The sequence below is a fragment of the Hyperoodon ampullatus genome, assembly GCF_949752795.1.
Source record: "Hyperoodon ampullatus genome assembly, chromosome: 10".
In the NCBI taxonomy this organism is placed as follows: Eukaryota; Metazoa; Chordata; class Mammalia; order Artiodactyla; family Ziphiidae; genus Hyperoodon; species Hyperoodon ampullatus.
This window is the reverse complement of record NC_136923.1, coordinates 48766966-48787266: the sequence shown is the minus strand read 5'-3', so window position 1 is coordinate 48787266 and position 20301 is coordinate 48766966. Positions and strand designations below refer to the sequence as shown.

General features: G+C 39.0%; 1 protein-coding gene and 1 pseudogene across 2 annotated transcripts in view; both read left to right on the top strand.

The window, feature by feature from the left end:
* OXSR1 (oxidative stress responsive kinase 1) overlaps positions 1-20301 on the top strand; it is a gene marked incomplete at both ends in the record, with an annotated part of 100545 nt that overhangs the window by 76715 nt on the left and 3529 nt on the right. Inside the window, 6 exons of the mRNA XM_079712296.1 lie at positions 2434-2482; positions 3103-3168; positions 7316-7438; positions 11546-11581; positions 16924-17058; positions 18373-18437. Coding sequence (XP_079568422.1) covers positions 2434-2482; positions 3103-3168; positions 7316-7438; positions 11546-11581; positions 16924-17058; positions 18373-18437 — 474 coding nt within the window. The remainder of the gene's footprint in view (positions 1-2433; positions 2483-3102; positions 3169-7315; positions 7439-11545; positions 11582-16923; positions 17059-18372; positions 18438-20301) is intronic.
* On the top strand, positions 15807-16240 carry LOC307059825 (protein phosphatase 1 regulatory subunit 14B-like; annotated as a pseudogene). The gene has a single exon. The product of its transcript is annotated as a protein phosphatase 1 regulatory subunit 14B-like (transcript).

Sequence of the window (20301 nt, the reverse complement as noted above, 5' to 3'; positions counted from 1 at the left end):
GACGCACGGGCTTCAGTAGTTGCAGCACGCGGGCTTTGTAGTTGTGGCACGCGGGCTCAGTAGTTTTGTCACACGGACTTAGTTGCTGCGTGGCATGTGGGATCTTCCCATACCCAGGGATGGAACCTGTGTCCCCTGCATTGGCAGGCAGATTCTGAACCACTGCACTGCCAGGGAAGTCCCCCATGAAATTCTTGCACTGAAGAGATCACAATCCAAAATTACAAAATGCACAGTGTAACACTACGCTGTGAACTAGAAGCAACATTCGAAGAAATAACAGCTGAGAATTTTCTGAATTGATGAAATACCTTTATTTTCAGGCTAAGGAAATATCACCCCAGATTCCAAGTGGTATCCCTCTTTTCCCACTTGTACACATTGTCGTGAAACTACTGGACACAAAGGCAAAGAGAAGCTCTTAAATGCGACCTGAGAAAACAGACTACCTACTGAGGAATAGCAGGCAGATTGACAGCCACTTCCCCCAAAACAACAGTCAAGGCCAGAATATACTGGAACAGTGCTGAGAAAAAATAACTGTTAACCCAGAATTCTCCATCTAGTCAAACTATCATTCAACAGTAAGCATGAAATTAAGTTATTTTTCAGACAAAAATTGAGTTTTCCAGTCATGTTTTAATCACTTAACTCCTCTAAAGTGTACTTTAGAAAGAAGGAAGTGAACCCAGAAGAAAGGAACGAATCATAAAAAACAGTGTTGTGCAAACTGTTGAACATATTGAAATTGTGACTGAATGAAAAAATAGGAATGGTAATGTCTACTTTCAGTTTGCATAGCACTTCCACACGGACTGTCTCTTTTAATATTTATAAGAATCCTCTGAGGCCCTGGTTCTCAAGCTTGAGTGCATATTGGTATCACCTGGGGAGTTCTAAGAACTGCTGATACCCAGGTTTGCCCCCACAGATTCTGCTTTAAGTGTTAAGGGGAACAGCCTGGGCATCAGGATTTTTTTTTTTTTAATAAGATAAGAGTTTATTTCTCTCTTGTGTAACAGTTCACATGTGGTATGACAACTCTGTTTCAGGAGGGCAATACAAAACCTAGACTGCTTCTACCTTGTTGCTCTGACATAGCTAGAATATGACCCTCATGTCTTTAGTCCCAAGGATTTTTTTTTTAACTCCCAGGTATTGTAATGCACAGCAGTGTTTAAGAACCACTGCTTTTAGGGACTTGGCCAGGTAATACTGAACCTTAGAGAAGTGATTTGCTCAGGATTACATGGTAGGTATGTGGCGTTAATCAGGTCCAATTTCTTAAGTGTAGTATTTTTTATTTATTCTCAGTCATACTAGTTTGTGAAATGGACAACAATGCCTTTATGCCAATGAAGTAAGACTGTGCACAGTTGAGTTAAAAACTGAGTTTAGGGCTTCCCTGGTGGCTCAGTGGTTAAGAATCCACCTGCCAATGCAGGGGACACAGATTCGAGCCCTGGTCCAGGAAGATCCCACATGCCACGGAGCAACTGAGCCCCGTGTGCCACAACTACTGAGCCTGCACTCTAGAGCCCACAAGCCACAACTACTGAGCCCATGCACCGCATTTACTGAAGCCCACGCACAGCAACGAAGGGTAGCCCCTGCTCTCCACAACTAGAGAAAGCCCGTGCACAGCAACGAAGACCCAACACAGCCAAAAATAATAAATAAATAAATAAATATTAATTTAAAAAAACTGAGTTTAGATTAAATTGGGGGACTATACGTTACTCTTAGAATCTTCAGTTTTTTAAAAGGAAATTGTGAAATTACTTTTTAAAAATATGTAGTTACCGGGCTTCCCTGGTGGCGCAGTGGTTGAGAGTCCGCCTGCCGATGCAGGGGACACGGGTTCATGCCCCGGTCTGGGAAGATCCCACATGCCGCGGAGCGGCTGGGCCCGTGAGCCATGGCCATTGAGCCTGCGCGTCCGGAGCCTGTGCTCCGCAACGGGAGAGGCCACAACAGTGAGAGGCCCATGTAACGCAAAAAAAAAAAAAAAAAAAAAAAAAAAATATGTAGTTACCTAAGTTGAAGGCTTGCAGGCAACCATGTGGCAAGAAGCACAGGGCTTGATTTGTGAGTTTAAATATATTTTTTTGCCTCGTTAAAGTAGATAAAGCCAACTTCTTGGGAAATAATATTAAATAGCAAATATATTGAAAGCCACTAAGAAATGCTTTTAAAAGAAACATTTCACTAATGAATTTTTGAAAGAGCCTACAATAATTATTATCAGAACATTTCTATTTGAGTTTTTTAATTCTGTTCAATGTCTTGTACTAAGTTTATCCTTTTTGGTTTTTAGTAGGTTAAGGACAGTGGCGTACACTGAGTTTTTATCTTGATGCTCAAGAAATCATTTTTGAAAATGAAAACCCACATTCCACTTGAATTTATAAAAACTTTCTTTTCTGGTTTTAGACCAACAGCAGCAGAACTGTTAAGGCACAAATTTTTCCAAAAAGCAAAGGTAGGACATTCTAACTTGATTTCATGTGTTCATATGATCCTCCTCAATTACCTAAATTAGGTTCACTGTTCAGATGTTGCATTAAGATGATTATTTTTGGAAGAATGATGGTAGATCAAATAATTGCTGAGGGTACTATTTATACAATCTTTGGTATATAAGATAAATGTATTTTTCATATAAATTAAGTGTCAGGTAAAACTTACAACAGGAAAAATGAATATTAAACTTTACCATTATAAATAAAATCTGTGGAAAATTCTGTGAAATATACTGAACTCTCATTTCAGGGTTTACTACTGAATTAGTAAACATCTCATTTCCCAAAGATGTGGGTTAAGTAGGATGTTACTGTAGTTGGGAAATGTGGGACCATGATCCCAAAGAACATATGTTAAAGCAAACTTTTCATAGATAATGGTTTTTACAGTACACTAAAGTTTTTTCTCAATTTATAAAGTCATGGTAGTAATATACTAAGGAGCTTCAGAAGCTTTTTTCAAACTTCTTTATAAAACAGTTACTATATCACATTTTAATTGTGGTGAATATTTCTGTGTCCATTATTTTGTTCAATAAAAACTTCTTGTGAGAAGAAAATACTTATTTTTCCTCTCCAGAATAAAGAATTTCTTCAAGAAAAAATATTGCAGAGAGCACCAACCATTTCTGAAAGAGCTAGAAAGGTAAATGGGGATTTAACTCAGTTTTTCTGGGAAATTACCTAGAATAGATTTACTTTTGCATTTTGAAAGTATGTTTAACTAATACTGTGTTAACAGTATGAGTATTACTCATTTTCTTTCAGTCTTTTCTTTAGCATTCTTTGATATATTCTTTTAGCAATAGTCTACTGTATGCCTTGGTATTACTCCACTATCAACTAGAATGAAAAGGTATGTTACATAATTAATGAATTAATTCTAAATTCTGTTAAATCACTGTTTGCAACTACCAGAGTCAGTTGTAAAGTTGTGAAGTTTCTTCACACCATACAAAAACAATGAAGACACCACTTCACACCCACTAGGATAACTATATCAAAAAAGACAAACAATAACAAGTGTTGCTAAAGATGTAGAGAAATTGGAGCCCTTACACATTACTGATGGGAATGGAAAATGGTGTGGCCACTTTTAAAAAGCAGTCTGGCAGTTTCACAAAAGGCTAAACAAAGTTGCCATATGACCCAGCAATTCCACTCCTAGTCATACGCAAGAGCATTGAAAACATGTACACATAAAAATATGTACATGGGTCCAATCGCTGGCAGCCGAGGGCTGGCGGAGAGACACGCCCATGGCTGGGAAGTTGGCTGAGAAGAAAAATCCACCATGGGTACTTCTGGGGATTCTCCATATTGATGGAAGAAAGTGTTCAGAGTACCAAGTGAATCCCATTGAAGCCACGTGAGGGAGATAGGAGAGGCTAAATATAGCCACATTAAAAACCATCAGCAATGTTGGAAACAGCTTCAAGCTTAACATCAACATCTATATCCTAAGCTGCTTCGGCTGACTGAATTTCTGTTAAATAACAGTATCCTTTCTCTTGGCTGACTGGAAGAACTACATGTTTTAAGAAGAAAAGAGTTTAAAAAATACAGTTCAGTCTTATGTCCTTCCCCCTGACTAAAGTAGAAGCCACTTCCCCATTGTTTCATGATTAATATGAAAAAGTACAGGAACAATGAGAGGAAGTTCATCTGTTTCCAGTAGTAACATTCTGGTTTCTGTTGGAATTCCATTGGCAACAGAAGGAAGCAGCATATACCACATGCCTGCCCTATTACAATACAAAAAGCTGTCAACTTGGAACTCTTTTGAAATGTTAGTAAAGTAGAAAAGATGATTGTGGCTTTCCTTCACTATTATTTGGGTAACCTAGCCTTAAAATAGTGAACAAACATTAAGTCCTTTATCCTTAAGGCAGGACCAAACCAAGATATTAGTGGCCTAGGTAAGCTAATAATTTGGCATACCTTCAAATGGAGACTTTTCAAATATTCACTCAACAGGTGTTTGGGTGAGGAGTTGGGCATGGCAGGCCTTGAGAGAGAGTGGAAAGGGGGCTGGTGGGACCTTTCAGTTTGCATACTCTATTCAGTATAACAAAGACCATGCAACTGATCAGGCTAGATCTCCTTGGAAGGCAGTTTGGTGACCATCTGTAGATTTTCAAATATGCCCTTCCCTACTCCAAGCTGTTTATCGAGGCGTTAGTAACTGCAGCATTTATAACTGCACTGGTAGCTCCTTGAAAGGTTACTGCTTTATATTCTTTTCTCTACCTTGTTGCATTCCCAATGATGCTTTCACACTCCTTATAGATCCAGCCTCCCTTCTATACCATGTACTGAGTGTTTGTTATGTGTCAGGCACTGTGCCAGATACTCGAAATATAGAAGTGATTAAGATATTTTCCCTGCCCTTAAGGACACACCTTGGGTAGGGGAAAGATTTACAAACAAATAATACAATACCACAGTGATGAAGCCTATAGCAGTAAAATGGTTATTACTAGATATTACTGGTAAAATGCTCTGAAATCCTTTCTTAAAATAGGAGGTATTTTGAATTTGCCTCTGTCTCTGGAAATCTTATCTTGGGTAAGGACTGGAATAAAAAGAGAGTAATGTTAAAAAAAAATGTACATGAATGTTCATAGAAGTATTATTCATAACTAAAAAGTGGAAACAACCTGAATGTCCGTCTATTATAAATGGATATATAAAATGTCATGTACCTATACAGTGGAATATTATTCAGCAATAATAAGGAATGAAGTACTGATACATGCCATAACGTGGGTGTACCTTTAAAACATTATGCTAATTGAACGACATATTCTATGATTCCATTTATGTGAAATATCCAGAATAGGCAAATGTATAGAGACAGAAAGTAGATTATTGGTTGCCTAGGACTTGAGCAGATTGTAGGGAAATGGGCAGTGACTGCTAATGGGTATGGGATGTTTTTTGGGGGGTGGAGGGAGTGATGAAAATGATCAAAATTTGATTGTGGAGATGGTTTCACAACTCTGGATATACTAAAAATCATTGGATTATAATACCTTAAATGGGTCAATTTTATGGTATATGAATTATATCTCTGTAAAGCTGTTACTTTTAAAAAAGCATTTAGAGAATGGCACTACCACCAATGGCTCTTGGAAATTGAAAACATTATAGAAGAAATGAAAAAAATTCTTTACAGAGATTTTAGGGTAAAGTTGAGGAATTTCCCAGAAAATAGAGCCAAAAGGCCAGGAGATAGATAACAGAAAAGATGAGAACATTAGAAGATTATTTGAGAAGGCTCAATATTTGAGTTAAAAGAGTTCCAGAAAAGGAGAACTGAGAAAAACAGAAGAAAAGAAATTATTGAAACAATAATTCAAGAAAAATTTTGTGAACTTCCAGATTGAAAAAGCCCAAGTACCCAGCAAAGTGAAAAAAAATAGACCAACAGTAAGGCACATTTACCATGGTAGCTCATAATACTGGAGACGAAAAGAAGATGTGTAGCTTTCCAGAGAAGGGGGACAGGGCACGGACAGGATCAGGGGTCATAATGACCTCAGCAGCATCTCTGGAAGCCACATCACAAGGCAGCCCTATTTCAACATTATGCAAAAAAAATGTTTTCTAACCCAGATTTTTTTTTAACCAGGCAGACTATAAGTGAAGTGTGGGAACAGAATCAAGTTATGTTCAGAAATGCTTGGCTTTAATAAATGTGCCATGTTGATAGTAGAGGAAGTGCTTAAAGTAAGAACACGGAAGTCATGTGATCTAGTCATGTGATCATGGTCCTCTGGATGACGGTAGAGTGAGATCTCAAGTACCAGACCTGGTGTCAGTCTGGTGGAACAGATCAGGAGGCTCTGGTGAGAGGCTTCCTCAAGAAGATAATACTGATGAATACCTAATATATGTGAGTATGGTGAGAGGAGATTTACACAGCAGGGAGAGAATTGAGGGATGAATATGACAAGTAAGAAATAAGCAAATATTAACTCCAGGGGAAATTAAAAAGTTATGCAGGAAAGAAAAGTAATTGTAATATAGAATAAGGTTCAACTGTATAGTTTATATAATCATGTTATATAAACACTGAATATTGATTTAAGCAAAATTACAATGTATCTTGAAAAAAGAGTAGGGGATTGATAATAGGGTTAAATTCTCATTTGCATAGCAGGAAGTTCAATAGATAATTCCTAAATCTAGAAAATCAAGGGGTAATAATAAGAACAGGTTACTCAGAGAGATAAATATAAATTCCAAAATAATAAGCTAACATGAATTGAAAGTGGTTGCCTGTGAGGAAGAATATGAAAGTTAGGGGACTGCTCTTTTTCTTAACAACACTTGCATAGCTGTAGTACTTTTGAAACTATGGAGGTATAATTGTGATTTTAAACATTAAAATTGAAAAAAAAAAGAGCAGCATCTTCTTTATCTTGGGTTTATTTATTTGAGGGCTTAAACTGCCCCCCCTGCCGCTTTTTTCAGTGTCTCAAGATATGAAACCATTAATCAGATTTGACCTGTGACTTCACATAAGAAGGATTTGGATGATGTGCAGGCTCAGAGTACAGGAGTACAGGGAGAGTCAGTGGTTGTGAGTAAAGACAAATAATGGAGATTATGAACAGAAAGCAAGTGAAGGATGGAGGATGTGAGTTTATATAGGAAAACTTCTTTATTGGGAAAATTATTATCTGCTTACAGCATTGAAGTAATAGAAGGGAGAGAATATGGCTGACTTTTCTATATAGTAAGTGTCAAACACTACCATAGTCCACGTCTCTCTTCCTAATGAGCAGGTTCGGAGAGTACCAGGTTCCAGTGGCCGTCTTCATAAGACAGAAGATGGTGGCTGGGAGTGGAGTGATGATGAATTTGATGAAGAAAGTGAGGAAGGGAAAGCAGCAATTTCACAACTCAGGGTAAGTTTTGTTAAACTATATGCTTAAGCTAGAGTTCTATCTTTTTGTCTGAAGCCTCTGAGATAATACTATATTCTGTGGTTCTGTTCAGTTTAACCAGCTAAAATATAAAAAATACAGACAATTTTCTTGAACAACTTATTAACAACAGGAGCCCAAGTAATTCTACATGGGAAAGGGGACTGGCATATTTGTTTTACTGTGATAATATTTAGGGTATATAAAAATGACCTAAATCGAGAAATGAAAACTATAGTGTCTGAGATGAAAACACACTGGATTAGATGAATGGCTGATTAAACACTGCAGAAGAAAAGATTAGTGAATTTGAAAGCCTAACAATTGAAACTTTGTCCCTAAAGCCTGTTAACTTTCTACCTGAAGAGGAACAGTGCACCTCTTCTTCAATTAGTATATCCTGGATCGTGTGTGTGAGTGTGTTAGTTTTTGCTAGAAGTGGACACCAAGACATGAAGTGAGCAAATACTATTTGAAAAATGGTGCTGATAGACTTGCTCAGTTCAGGGTTGCCACAAACCTTCAATTTGTAAAAAATGCAGTATCTGCAAAGCATAATAAAGCCTAGTGCAATAAAATGAGGTGGGCCTGTATCTTAAAGAATTTGTTCCAACATTTTCTTGTTTGTATTGTTTCCAGTATTAAATCTGCTTGTATACTTACCTTTTCATTTATAAGTCACATTTCTTTTTACTCTGGCTGCTTTTAAGATTTTTTTCTTTATGAATGGTTTTGAGCAATTTGATATGGTATGCCTAGGTGTATCTTTTTTTTTTTCACGTTTCATGTTTAGGGTTTATTGAGCTTCTTGGATCTTTGGGTTTATAGTTTTTTAATCAAGTTTGGAAAGTTTTCAGCCATTACATTTTCTTTTTTTAAATATTTATTTATTTGTTTATTTATTTATTTATTTGGCTGCACTGGGTCTTAGTTGTGGCACGTGGGATCTTCATTGCCACATATGGGATCTAGTTCCCTGACCAGGGATCAAACCTGGGCCCCCTGCATTGGGAGTGTGGAGTCTTAACCACTAGACCACCAGGGAAGTCCCTCAGCTATTACATTTTCAAATGCTTTTTCTGTCCTTCCACCTTGGAGAGTCCAATAACATGTATTATTAGGCTGCATAAAGTCGTCTGACTGCTCACTGATCGTCTTTTCATTTTTTAAAAATTCTTTTTCCCTCAGTTTCATTTTGCATAGTTTCTAGTGCTAGCCTGTTCATTAGTCTTTCTTCTACGGTGTTAATTTGCTGCTAATCTCCCATCCAGTCTCCTTTCCATCTCAGGCGTAATACGAGAATTTTGATTTGGTGCTTGATTTGGTTGTTAGGTTCTAGAAGTTTGACTTGGTGTTTGTTTTTGCATCTTCAGTGTCTCTACTTAACTTTTTGAAGATATGATTATATAATAATTATTTTAATGTCCTTCTCTGCTAATTCTAACATCCAAGTCAGTTTTGGGGCAGTTTTCTCTTCACTGTGGCTTGAAAAGTGTATTTGGGAGTTGAGTAAATAGAAGTAAGAGATCAAGGCAGATAAAATTTGATAAGGTAGAGTACCAAGGAGGGGAGAGCTACCCAGAGAAAGAAGCTTAGAGCTTCCCTTTTGAGTATTCAGCAGCATACTTATCAATGACTATATGTGAGAAAACTACCCATGTGGAGAAAGTGCCCAGCACTCACACAGCCAGGAACAGCTGTTAGACTGCAGAAACTTATAATTCACAGGGCATTTGGTAGAGTGCTCAGTAATGGGGTATAATATATTGCCCTAGACTGAACACTGCTCCAGACCCAACTAACAACTCATCAAAGCAGGATCCAAAAGGATTAAACTATTTCCAAGTAACTTTACTGTATTCCAAAACAAAGCTCAAGAAGATTTATAGAAATTATCAGCATGCAACAAGGTAAAATTAACAGTTTCTGTCATCTAATCGAAGATTACAAGAGTAAGCATACCTTATGCCCAGATCATGGTTTCTAATGTCATTCCCTACTAAAGAACAAAGGCTCACTGGAGAAATGGCTGATTCCCGGGCTTACACAGGGAAAATGCAAGATAAATCTGGAATATCTTCTTTTGACGGGAAGAAAAGATCTTTTATTTTAAAAAAAGTCATAATAATATGAGCCAGGTTGAAGGAGCTCCCACTGGCCAAATTAGGGAGAATTTAACCATCAAAATCATTAAGTGTAGTAATAAATTATAAATCATTTAAAAAATAGGAATCTATAGGCCCATACTAATAATAAATAGATATATAAATACATGGGGGGGGATGGGTTTTCATTATGGTAAACTGCCAGTGCTGACTGGTAAATGTAGGAGTGGATGGGGAAGTTCATCATTTTACAGCCATCATAAAACAATCATAAATATTAGATCAGACAAGGATCATCAAGAGGTGCTAAATATATGAGAAAATTTTGATGAACAGGATATTTACATGGTCTTAGTTTCTCTCTATAGATGGCCTATTAGTTGCAGGAAAAAAATACTGCATACCTGAGAAATTAGAAAATGCCTTGACTCGATGATTAAAATTAACATCACTAATGAGGGGTAGAGGAACATGTGATTCCCTAAGATATGATACTATAAGAAGGATACATCACTCTGTAGAATTCATTTAAGTCTGAATCATGAGGAAACATCAGACAAACCACAAATTAGGAGCATTCTATTCAAATAGAGTGTGTAGTAGGCAGGGGGGAATGATTATGTGTAGGAGGTCATTGGAAAAGTTGGATTATAGAGAGTAAATTAAAGTATTATTTTTAAATTTACTGAAGTTGATTGCTTTAGTAGTGTGAAGTTATGTAAGAGAATATCCCTATTCTTAAGTACACAGTGGGGACTTTCCTGGTGGTCCAGTGGTTAAGACTCTGCACTCCCAATGCAGGGGGCCCGGGTTCAATCCTGGTCAGGGAACTAGATCCCGCATGCCACAACTAAAGATCCCGCGTGCCTCAACTAAAAGATCCCGCACACTGCAACAAAGATCCCGCACGCAGCAACAAAGATCCCAAGTGCCGCAACTAAGACCCGGCGCAGCCAAATAAATAAATATTTTTTAAAAATTAAAAAAAAAGAAGAAGAAGAAGAAATACACAGTGATTATTCAGTTGTAAAGAGCTATGATTATACGCAACTTATTCTCAAATGGTACAGGATTGATTAAATATATATATTTAAAAAGAGAGAAAGTGAACACTAAATAATAAAGCACATGAGGAAAAAGGTTAGTAATGGATGAATCTGGGTAAAGGGTATAGCAGTGTTCTTTGTATTATTCTTATTCTAACAACTTTCTGTAAGTTTGAAATTATTTCCAAACAAAGTTTTTTTTAAGGTTTTGTGTTGGCTGTATACTTGCTGTAACCCATTAGCTGTTGCCTGTACCTTGATTCTCCTTAATAAAATGGTAATGAAAAATTTAAAAACCTAAACTGACTTTGTAAGAAGTCTAAATTCACACTTGGTAGAATTTACCATAAATTGACATTTGTTTAGAGATATGTTGTTGTTTTATGTATTCTCCAGTGCCTGTATCCACAATTACTACTAACTTATGATTTACTGAATCAATTTAGCTTTAGATTTTCATATGGCATATTGTAATTAGTATTTCAATTTTGTCTCAAGAGTTTTCTTCATTAAAGCCTATAATCAGAATTACTCTGCTTTAAGAATGTGTTGGATAATTAGCTTGAATGTTTACATTTGGTTTGAGATATTATGCACATAATATGTTCATGATTAGTAGAAAGAATTGAACTTTGAAGAATGTGACCTCCCTACTAACTGATAGCTCAGTCCCATTATGTTTGCTTATAAACCTCAAGTTCTAGACTTAAAATACCATAAGTATATTGATGCGTTACAGGCTACCTGGACAAAGAATACAGTAGTATCATGACAGTTTTCTTTTTCCAGAAAACTCTCACTAGAGTTACCGATGAGTTAATTATGGATCAGAATGAAATGGAGTTGACTTGCATTTCAACATTCCGTGCAGTTTGGAACTGACTACAAGTAACCTGAGTTTTCAGTTAACAAGCCTCCTTTTTTTGTATTTCTTTTAGTCTCCCAGAGTGAAAGACTCATTAACAAATTCTGAGGTAAGTAGTTGTGATTATTGAATCATTAAAGTATATGTGCTTTTGTTTTGTTTTGGTTTTAATGTTAAGCACACTTTTTGGTATGTGCCTAAATGGGAATGGGAACTTATACCAGTCAAATTTTATTACCGCTATCGATTCTAAGTTTGAATGGATCTTTGCAGTAAATGGTGCCATTGCACTCATTTTAAAAGTGGGCCTAAGAACCCAGAATGTTCTTTTTTGCTTGCGTGACTTTATGAACTGCTTTTTAAATCTTGGGCTGCTTAAAGTAGAAATTAGTCTTTTTGCATTAGTCTATCCAGGAATTTGTCATATGCTGCCTTTGCTTTTTGGACTTTTTTCCTCAGCCTCTTGTTAAATAGATTCTGATGTCTATAGTTACTGCCTCAGTGTGATAGGGAATCCTACCAAACAGACTCCTGTTAGGCTGGCCTGCCTTATGCTCCTTACCTAAAGAAAATAATCATCTCATGAGTATTCAGTATTTGGTTTAATGGCACACATGTCTTGCTTTTAATCCAATTTGTTCTTGCCACATGCTTAAAAGTAACTATTTTTTTCCACTTCATTTGTATATATAGTAATACAATTATGTACAGGATTATGTTTAAGACTGAAAATACTGTACCTCAGCTTATTACAGGCTAGTATCTGACAACTTGAATTAGAACTGCTATTCACTAAGATTTCTGGCTCTTCTTGGTATGCGGTAGAATTGCATTTTTCTGCCCCTTGAAGTTACTCATGGCCGTGGCAATTACTTTGGCCAATAAAATGTGAGCAGAAGGAAGAGCCACATTGTGATTCCCTGGGTTCCCTTGCCCCTGCCATCATGACCTGCATCCCTGCTGCAAATTTAGGTACCAAATTTAGCCTCTGCTGGCCACAGATGGACTTGAAGTGTGTGCAAGAAATAACTTTATCACCTCACACCTGTCAGAATGGCTATTATCAAAAAGACAACAAGTGTTGGTGAGGATATAGAGAAGAGAGAAGCCTCGTGCACTGTTGGTGGGAATGTAAATTGGTGCAGCCACTATGGAAAACAGTTTCTCAAAAAATTAAAAATACAATTATATATCCCACAATTCGACTTCTGGGTATTTTCCCAAAAACACTAATTCAGAAAGATATATGCACCCCATGCTCATTGTGGCATTATTTACAGTAGCTAAGATATGGAAGCAACCTAAATATCCATCAATAGATGAATGGATAAAGAAGATATGATATATATGTATATATACACAGTGAAATATTACTCAGTCAGGGACTTCCCTGATGGTCCAGTGGCTGGGTCTCTGCACTCCCAATGCAGGGGGCCCAGGTTCAATCCCTGGTCAGGGAACTAAGATCCCACATACCGCAACCAAGAGTTCACATGCCACAACTGAGGATCACACATGCCACAACTAAGACCCAGGGCAGCCAAATAAATAAATAAATATTTTTTAAAAAAAGAAAGAAATATTAGTCAAAGAAGGAATGAAATCTTGCCATTTGCAACAACATGGATGGACCTTGAGGGTATTATGCTAAGTGAAATAAGTCAGAGAAAGACAAATACCATATGATGTAACTTATATGTGGAATCTGAAAAACAACAAATGAACAAACATAAAGCAGAAACAGTCTCATAGATACAGAGAACAAACTGGTGGTTGCCAAAGGGGAGGGGCGTGAGGGGAATTGTGAAATATGTGGGGGAGATTAAGAGGTACAAACTTCCAGTTATAAAATAAATAAGTCATGGGGATGTAATGTACAGCATAGGGAATACAGTCAATAATATTGTAATAACTTTGTAGGTGACAGATGGTAACTAGATTTATTGTAGTGATCATTTTTTAATATATAAAAATACCAATCGCTATGTTGTACACCTGAAGCTAATATAATATTGTAAGTCAATGAATTATACTTCAGTTTTTTAAAAAAGGAAAAAAATTCTAAAACAAGCAAAATTTTTTCAAAAAAGTAATAACTTTTGTTCTTGTAGTTTACTGAGAATTTAAGATTATTTGTTACGCTCTAACTTAACCTATCTTGACTGATTCCTAGTTTCTCAAAAATTGAATGGAAGGGTATTTTACATATTACCCAGAGTTATTCTTTTTAGTCTCCTCCTTGTTCCTTTGCCTAAATAGCCTCTCCACGTGAACTTGTACATGCTCATAGTCATAGTCTCATGCTCATAACTTTGTTGTTGTTTTTTAAATTATGATAAAATACACATAACATAAAATTAACCATCTTAACCATTTTTAGTGTGCAGTTCACTGACATTAAGTACGTTCACACTGTTGTGCAACCATCCCCACCATCCATCTCCAGAGTTCTTTTCATCTTGCAAAACCAGCTCTGTACCCATTAAACAATAACTCCCTGTTCTCTCCTCCCCACAGCTCCTAGCAACGTCCATTCTATTTTCTGTCTCTGAATTTGACTACTCTAGGTACCTCAGAAAAGTGGAATCATACAATATTTGTCCTTTTCTGACTTGTGTACTTCACTTACATAATGCCCTCAAGGTTCATCTATGTAACATGTATCAGAATTTCCTCTTTCCTTCCCTTTTAAGGCTGAATAATATTCCATATTTGTGTGTGTGTGTGAAACACATTTGTTTAACCATTTATCTGTCAATGGACATTTGGGTTTCTTCTACTTTTTGGCTATTGTGAATAATGCTGCTATGAACATGGCCACATAAATATCTGTTTGAGTCCCTGCTTTCAATTCTTTTGGGTCTATACCCAGAAGGGAATTGTTGGATTGTATAGTAATTCTATTTTTAATTTTTTGAGGAACTATCATACTGTTTTCCGTAACAGCTGTGCTATTTTACATTCCCACCTGCAATGCACAAGGTTCCAATCTCTTCACATCCTCTCATTACTTTGTTTTGTATAACCTTTCTGTCTTGATTATAGGTATACATATATGTGCATGCAATTTGGAAGCTATCTTTGAAATAGTGCTAATAGTTTTAAGCATTTTCAAAACTAATCTTAAAGTTCTGTTTTTCTATCAAAAACTGGAACCAATGACTAACTTCTGGTTTCCTTTATGTGAAGCTAAGTAAACACAAAATTTTACTTCCTTGTCTCCTTGTTTTGCTTATATGATAACAGCTATTAGACCTCTCATTGCCCTTCTAATTTTTTTCCTCTTTTAACTCTAAATTTTGGCCATTACATTGATATCATTTTCCCCATTACCTTGTAATTTTGAGTATGTTTAACTTGATTTTGTACTCAACATCAGTCTTTTTTCCCCATTACATAACTAAAGTTTTCAAACAAACAAAATATTGTTTAATGTCTATGTTAGTTATAAAGCTTCACATCCATTTTGAAAAGCATTGCAGATATGTTAAGGAACCATTGGCTGATTTTCTTTTTTTATAAGTAATGGAAGGTCCCCAACATAGAAAAATGCCATTTCTATAATTTCATATGATATACTAAATCTGTATTTTGTAGGTGCTATTTTGCTGGGCAAAGGGGATAGAATAGATGTATTTAAAAATAAACAGGAAAGGGCTTCCCTGGTGGCACAGTGATTGAGAGTCCATCTGCCGATGCAGGGGACACGGATTTGTGCCCCGGTCCGGGAAGATCCCACATGCCACGGAGCGGCTGGGCCCGTGAGCCATGGCCGCTGAGCCTGCGCGTCCGGAGCCTGTGCTCCGCAACGGGTGAGGCCACAACAGTGAGAGGCCCACGTACCACAAAAAAATAATAATAATAATAAAGTAAACAGGACACAAAGAACTACTATTCTGAAGAAGGAAAAAAAAGTGGACTACTGATATTTGTTACAACATGACTGACTCAAAAACTAAGTTAAAGAAGCCAGACACAAAAAGAGTGCATATTGTAAAATTTGGTTTATATGAAATGTCCACAAAAGGCAAATTGATAGAGGCAGAAAGTAGATCAGTGGTTGCCTAGGGCTGGGTGGGGGAGCCGAAGTTAACTGTAAATGGGCACAGGAAGAGTTGATGGAAGTGTACTAAAACCAGATTGTAGGGATGTTTACAGAAGTAGAAATTCTCTAAAAATCACTTGAGTTGTTGGCCGCCGTCGCCCTCGCTGTGGAGCCGTGCAGAGACGAGCTCACGAGCTAACCTGAGCCAGCAGCCGAGCCAGCTGGCGGGTGTCCCAGAGGTGGCAGCGCAGGGAGGGCCCAACGCGCGCACTTGGCCCTGGCGGCCGCCATGGCTGACAGCGGCCCGCAGTGGGTGCGGCGTTGGCGGCTCTGGCCCCTGGACCGGGGAGTGGTGGCCCAGGGCCCCATGTCTACTTTCAGAACCCCCCTGGGGCTGGAGGCGAGGGCCCAGGCGGTGTGGACGACGAGGGCCCAGTGAGGTGCCAAGGGAAGGTCACGGTCAAGTAGGACCGCAAGGAGCTACGGAGGCGCCTCAACCTGGAGGAGTGGATGCTGGAGCAGCTCACTCACCTCTACGACTGCCAGGGAGAAGAGATCCTAGAACTGGAGATTGATGTGGTTGAACTCCTGGACATGGAGAGCGATGATACCCGAGCTGCCAGGGTCACGGAGCTGCTGGTTGACTGTTACAAACCCACTGAGGCCTTTGTCTCTGGCCTGCTGGACAAGGTCCAAGGCACGCAGAAGCTGACCACAGCCTAAAAGAAGTAAGGGTCCTCGACCCAGGTGAACGGTGGTTCCCACAGGACAATCGCTGCCCCCCCACAAGCTGGTAACAACAGCGATACCAGTGAATATCATGGGACGTAAATTACACCTCAAAAAGTTCTGAAAAACAAAAAAGCAGAACTTTCCTGGTGGTGCAGTGGTTAAGAATCTGCCTGCCAATGCAGGGGACACGGGTTCGATCCCTGGTCCGGGAAGATGCCACGTGCCACGGAGCAACTAATACCGTGCGCCACAGCTACTGAGCCTGCGCTCTAGAGCTGGCGAGCCACAACTACTGAGCCCACATGCTGCAACTACTGAAGCCCCCATGCCTAAAACCCTGTGCTCCGCAACAGGAGAAGCCACCACAATGAGAAGCCCGCGCACCGCAATGAAGAGTAGCCCCCCGCTTACCGCAACCAGAGAAAGGCCGCACGCAGCAACGAAGACCCAAAGCAGCCAAAAATAAATAAATAGATTAATTAATTAATTAATTTAAAAAGCATAGAGATATTTGACTTCCATTTGAAATAGGTGTCGTGGGGATGTAGAGATGAGCTGGTTCACTACACAAGGACTACTTTAAAAAGTCTCTCTGCGGCACTGCTTGCCTGTCAGCAGGCCCGCCTCCCTTTCCTCTCAGCTTAAGCAGCACTGTGTGTGTGTTTTTGTTACAGCTGTTTTCAACAACTGATCCTGTGGGTACTTTACTCCAAGTTCCAGAACAGATTTCTGCTCATCTACCTCAGCCAGCTGGGCAGATGACTGCACAGCCAACTCAAGTCTCCCTGCCGCCCCCCGCGGAGCCTCAGGTACAGCAGGGATGTGCTTTCTTTGGTGGTCGGCCTTCCGGGTGGAGGAAGAGGGCGGAGGCTAACGTGGACCGCCGCCTGGTGCCACGAGGGTGGTGTCCTGGTAGATTTTGAAGCAAGTTAGAAATCTGTTTTCACGGTTTTAAATGTATGCAGATAAGAGAGTTTAACAAAGATCACACAGGTTTCATTAAGCAACAAAATAAGTTAATGATGGAAATATTTCAAACAGCAAAAGTTGGCGGGGGGGGGCGGTAATTTCTTGTCAGCTTTTTTTTTTCCTCACGCGAAGGCGAGGGGTTCTGCTCACTGAGGCGGCTCAGTGCCCCGGCGGCTCCTGCACTCAGGAGGGCCAGCGCTGGGGGGTCTGGCGCCCCACGGCTCCCGCTCCCTCTCCCTCGCCCTCTCAGATCGCTGGGGAAGGCTGTCTCACCCAGGGTGCGTTGTCCCCCACGCCCCGTCCCTGGGGCACTGTTTTCATCTGCATCCCAGTGATGCTCTGCCTTTGGAGGTCACTGCTCTGAGCTCTTCCAGTTAGTCACATTCTAACTTCATTTAACCTTTTCTTTGCCCAAGTTTTCCATTTCTGCGCATCATATGGGAAAAGATACAGCTGTCTTATGAAAACTGATGGAAAGATTGGATTTGTTTTATAAACGGCTTAAATAGAATGTATATCCTCTGTATAGCAAGGGACAGCTGTATGGTTTTCAGAGAGGATTAGTTTAGTCATTAGAAATGTGGAGGGACTTCCCTGGTGGCACAGTGGTTAAGACCCCATGCTCCCAATGCAGGGGGCCCAGGTTCAATCCCTGGTCAGGGAACTAGGTCCCATTTGCATGCCGCAGCTAAGGAGCCGGCGCAACCAAATAAATAAAATTAAAAATTTTTTAAATAAAAATAAAAGATCTGGAACCTCCAGGGTGGGTGGTTTCGTGAGGGGTAGCCAGTTTAGACCTTACTGGCAGATGTGTTGCCACTGGCAGATTTTTTAAAGGGAAAAACCCAGCTTCATGTTCTTCACACTTATATAGAGGAAGAGAGGTCTGAAAAATACAAAATTAAATGTGGCTGTGTATGGAATTTCGTGTGGGTTTGAGAATTATCTTTCTCATTATGTTTGACATTCAGCTCTTGTTGCTGCCTTGTGGTACATGTCCTCCCACAGCAGGGAGTGTCCTAGGGACTAGGATGGCCACACCTGGAGATGAAGAAAATTGATGCCAAGTGGACGATTCTTCTGCAGATGAGCATTAGTCACCTCCATGCTTAATAGTCCAGGCAATGACTTTATACCTTTCAATGCTTCTTTAGGCTCTGTCTTCAGGAGCAGGTTCACAAGAAACCAAGATCCCAATCAGTCTAGTACTAAGATTACGGTAAGTAGACATTTTGTTGTTGTTGTTTTCTGAATACTCTGAATATGCTGATTTCTGTTTGAAAGTTACTCCCCCTTCTAGTAGGTCATGCCTGAGAGTGACTGGATAGGATTGTGTGTGTTTGCTTGTGGGTGTATTATTTCCCTCAGAAATAATAGCAGTAGTGTGAGGACCTGGATTACCATTGACTCATTCCTCCTTCCACTTGTGAATTCCTAGTCATCTTCTCAGTACGACCATAATTAGAGTAGAGGCAGCAAGGCTGGGGAATGTTTTGATTTTACCACTAAGAGTAGTGAAATTATGCCATAAATGTGAAGAAAGCAGATCTGGTTACCTTTTCTTTATAGAAGCCTACTCTGTATATCTGGACTCAAATAGTTCTGAATTAATACAGTGTCTTGGTAATCTCATCCTATTTTAACTGTACACAACGAATATTATTTGTCTCTCTTCAAAATTTTGTTTTGAAAACTTACAGCAGTTAATAGAGAGTATAACAATTCTATTTGACGTGTGCTTCAGGAGGGGAGAGGATCCTTGTAAGTGATGTAGTTAGCTTTTTTTTTTTTTTTAACATCTTTATTGGAGTATAATTGCTTTACAATGGTATGTTAGTTTCTGCTTTATAGTTAGCTTTTTGAAGGGTGCTTTTTAGTGGACTGTGTTCCAGACTTGTTTATGGAAGAGGAGGCTAGATTCTTATTCTCACTTATGAGGACTTTGAAGTTAAATGACTAGGCAGTTCAGTTTAGCATATTGTTATCTTTGAAGGTGTTTGTGCTTGGCATGACAGTCACATCGCTAAAGTGATAATGAACACTTGACCTTAATTTTATTCAGCTTTCAGAAAGAATAGATGGAACAATTACATGTTAAGCAGACTAAGTACAGCACTATTAGCTATTGTGCTAAGATACTGAGAAAAAAAAATGAAATGCAATAATCAAGTCTATGCTGGAAGTTGATTGGTATTGTGTACTTACCATAGCTAAAAACAAGTGTCAGTAGTAGACATGCAGAAGCTGTGTAGACAAGTGCAGAGAGACAACGTGAGGGAGAAAATCACTGTGGGGCAGGATGTGTTGGATTTGGATAACTATATTTTAAGCACAATTTCAGTAACATCAAGTATGTGTCAGATAGACCTAAGCTCCCTGAACTGTTTAGATAAAATGGATTTGGGTCCTAAGTAATCACTCATGTCTGCCTTTAGACATAATATTCTAATTTCTCCATCTTTAACCAGAACCTCCAGGGAGCTTAGTTAATCTCAGTACTTGGTGTGGTGCGCAATCTCTGTAACTATCCTTCACCAGTCACATTTTAATCTCTGGAGCCTTATATTAACTCTGCTGCCAGTATGGGCCCCATTTCTTTCCCCATCTTCTCTGCCTGCCCAAATCCATCCTATCCATTAAGTCCTATCTAAAATACTACTTCTAAAGTTTTTCCTCATTATCCCAATCTGTATATTCTTTATCCTTCTCCTCTGAACCCCTGTGGAATTTGGGGGAGCATCAGGTGTTTCATTCTATGAGTCTAGTCAGACTGATCACCAGTGGTGGGCAAGGTACTCTCCTAGGCATAGGGGTGTGGGGGGTAAGAGTGGGGTGGGGATAAGGAAGAAGAGGGCATCCTGTATCATGTTAATCACACCTCCCTGTGCTCATACAGATATTCCTCTTAGCCTAATATGATCATCTTAGTGGGAATAAGGATGGGCATGGGCATATATTGACCAGTGAAGGACATAAATTAAAAGGGTTGTAGAACAATTAGATGATCACTCTGAGTTGTTTGCTCTGAGCCCTCAGTGTGAGCTCATTAGGACAAATCATACAGTCTATGGGACAGAAAGATC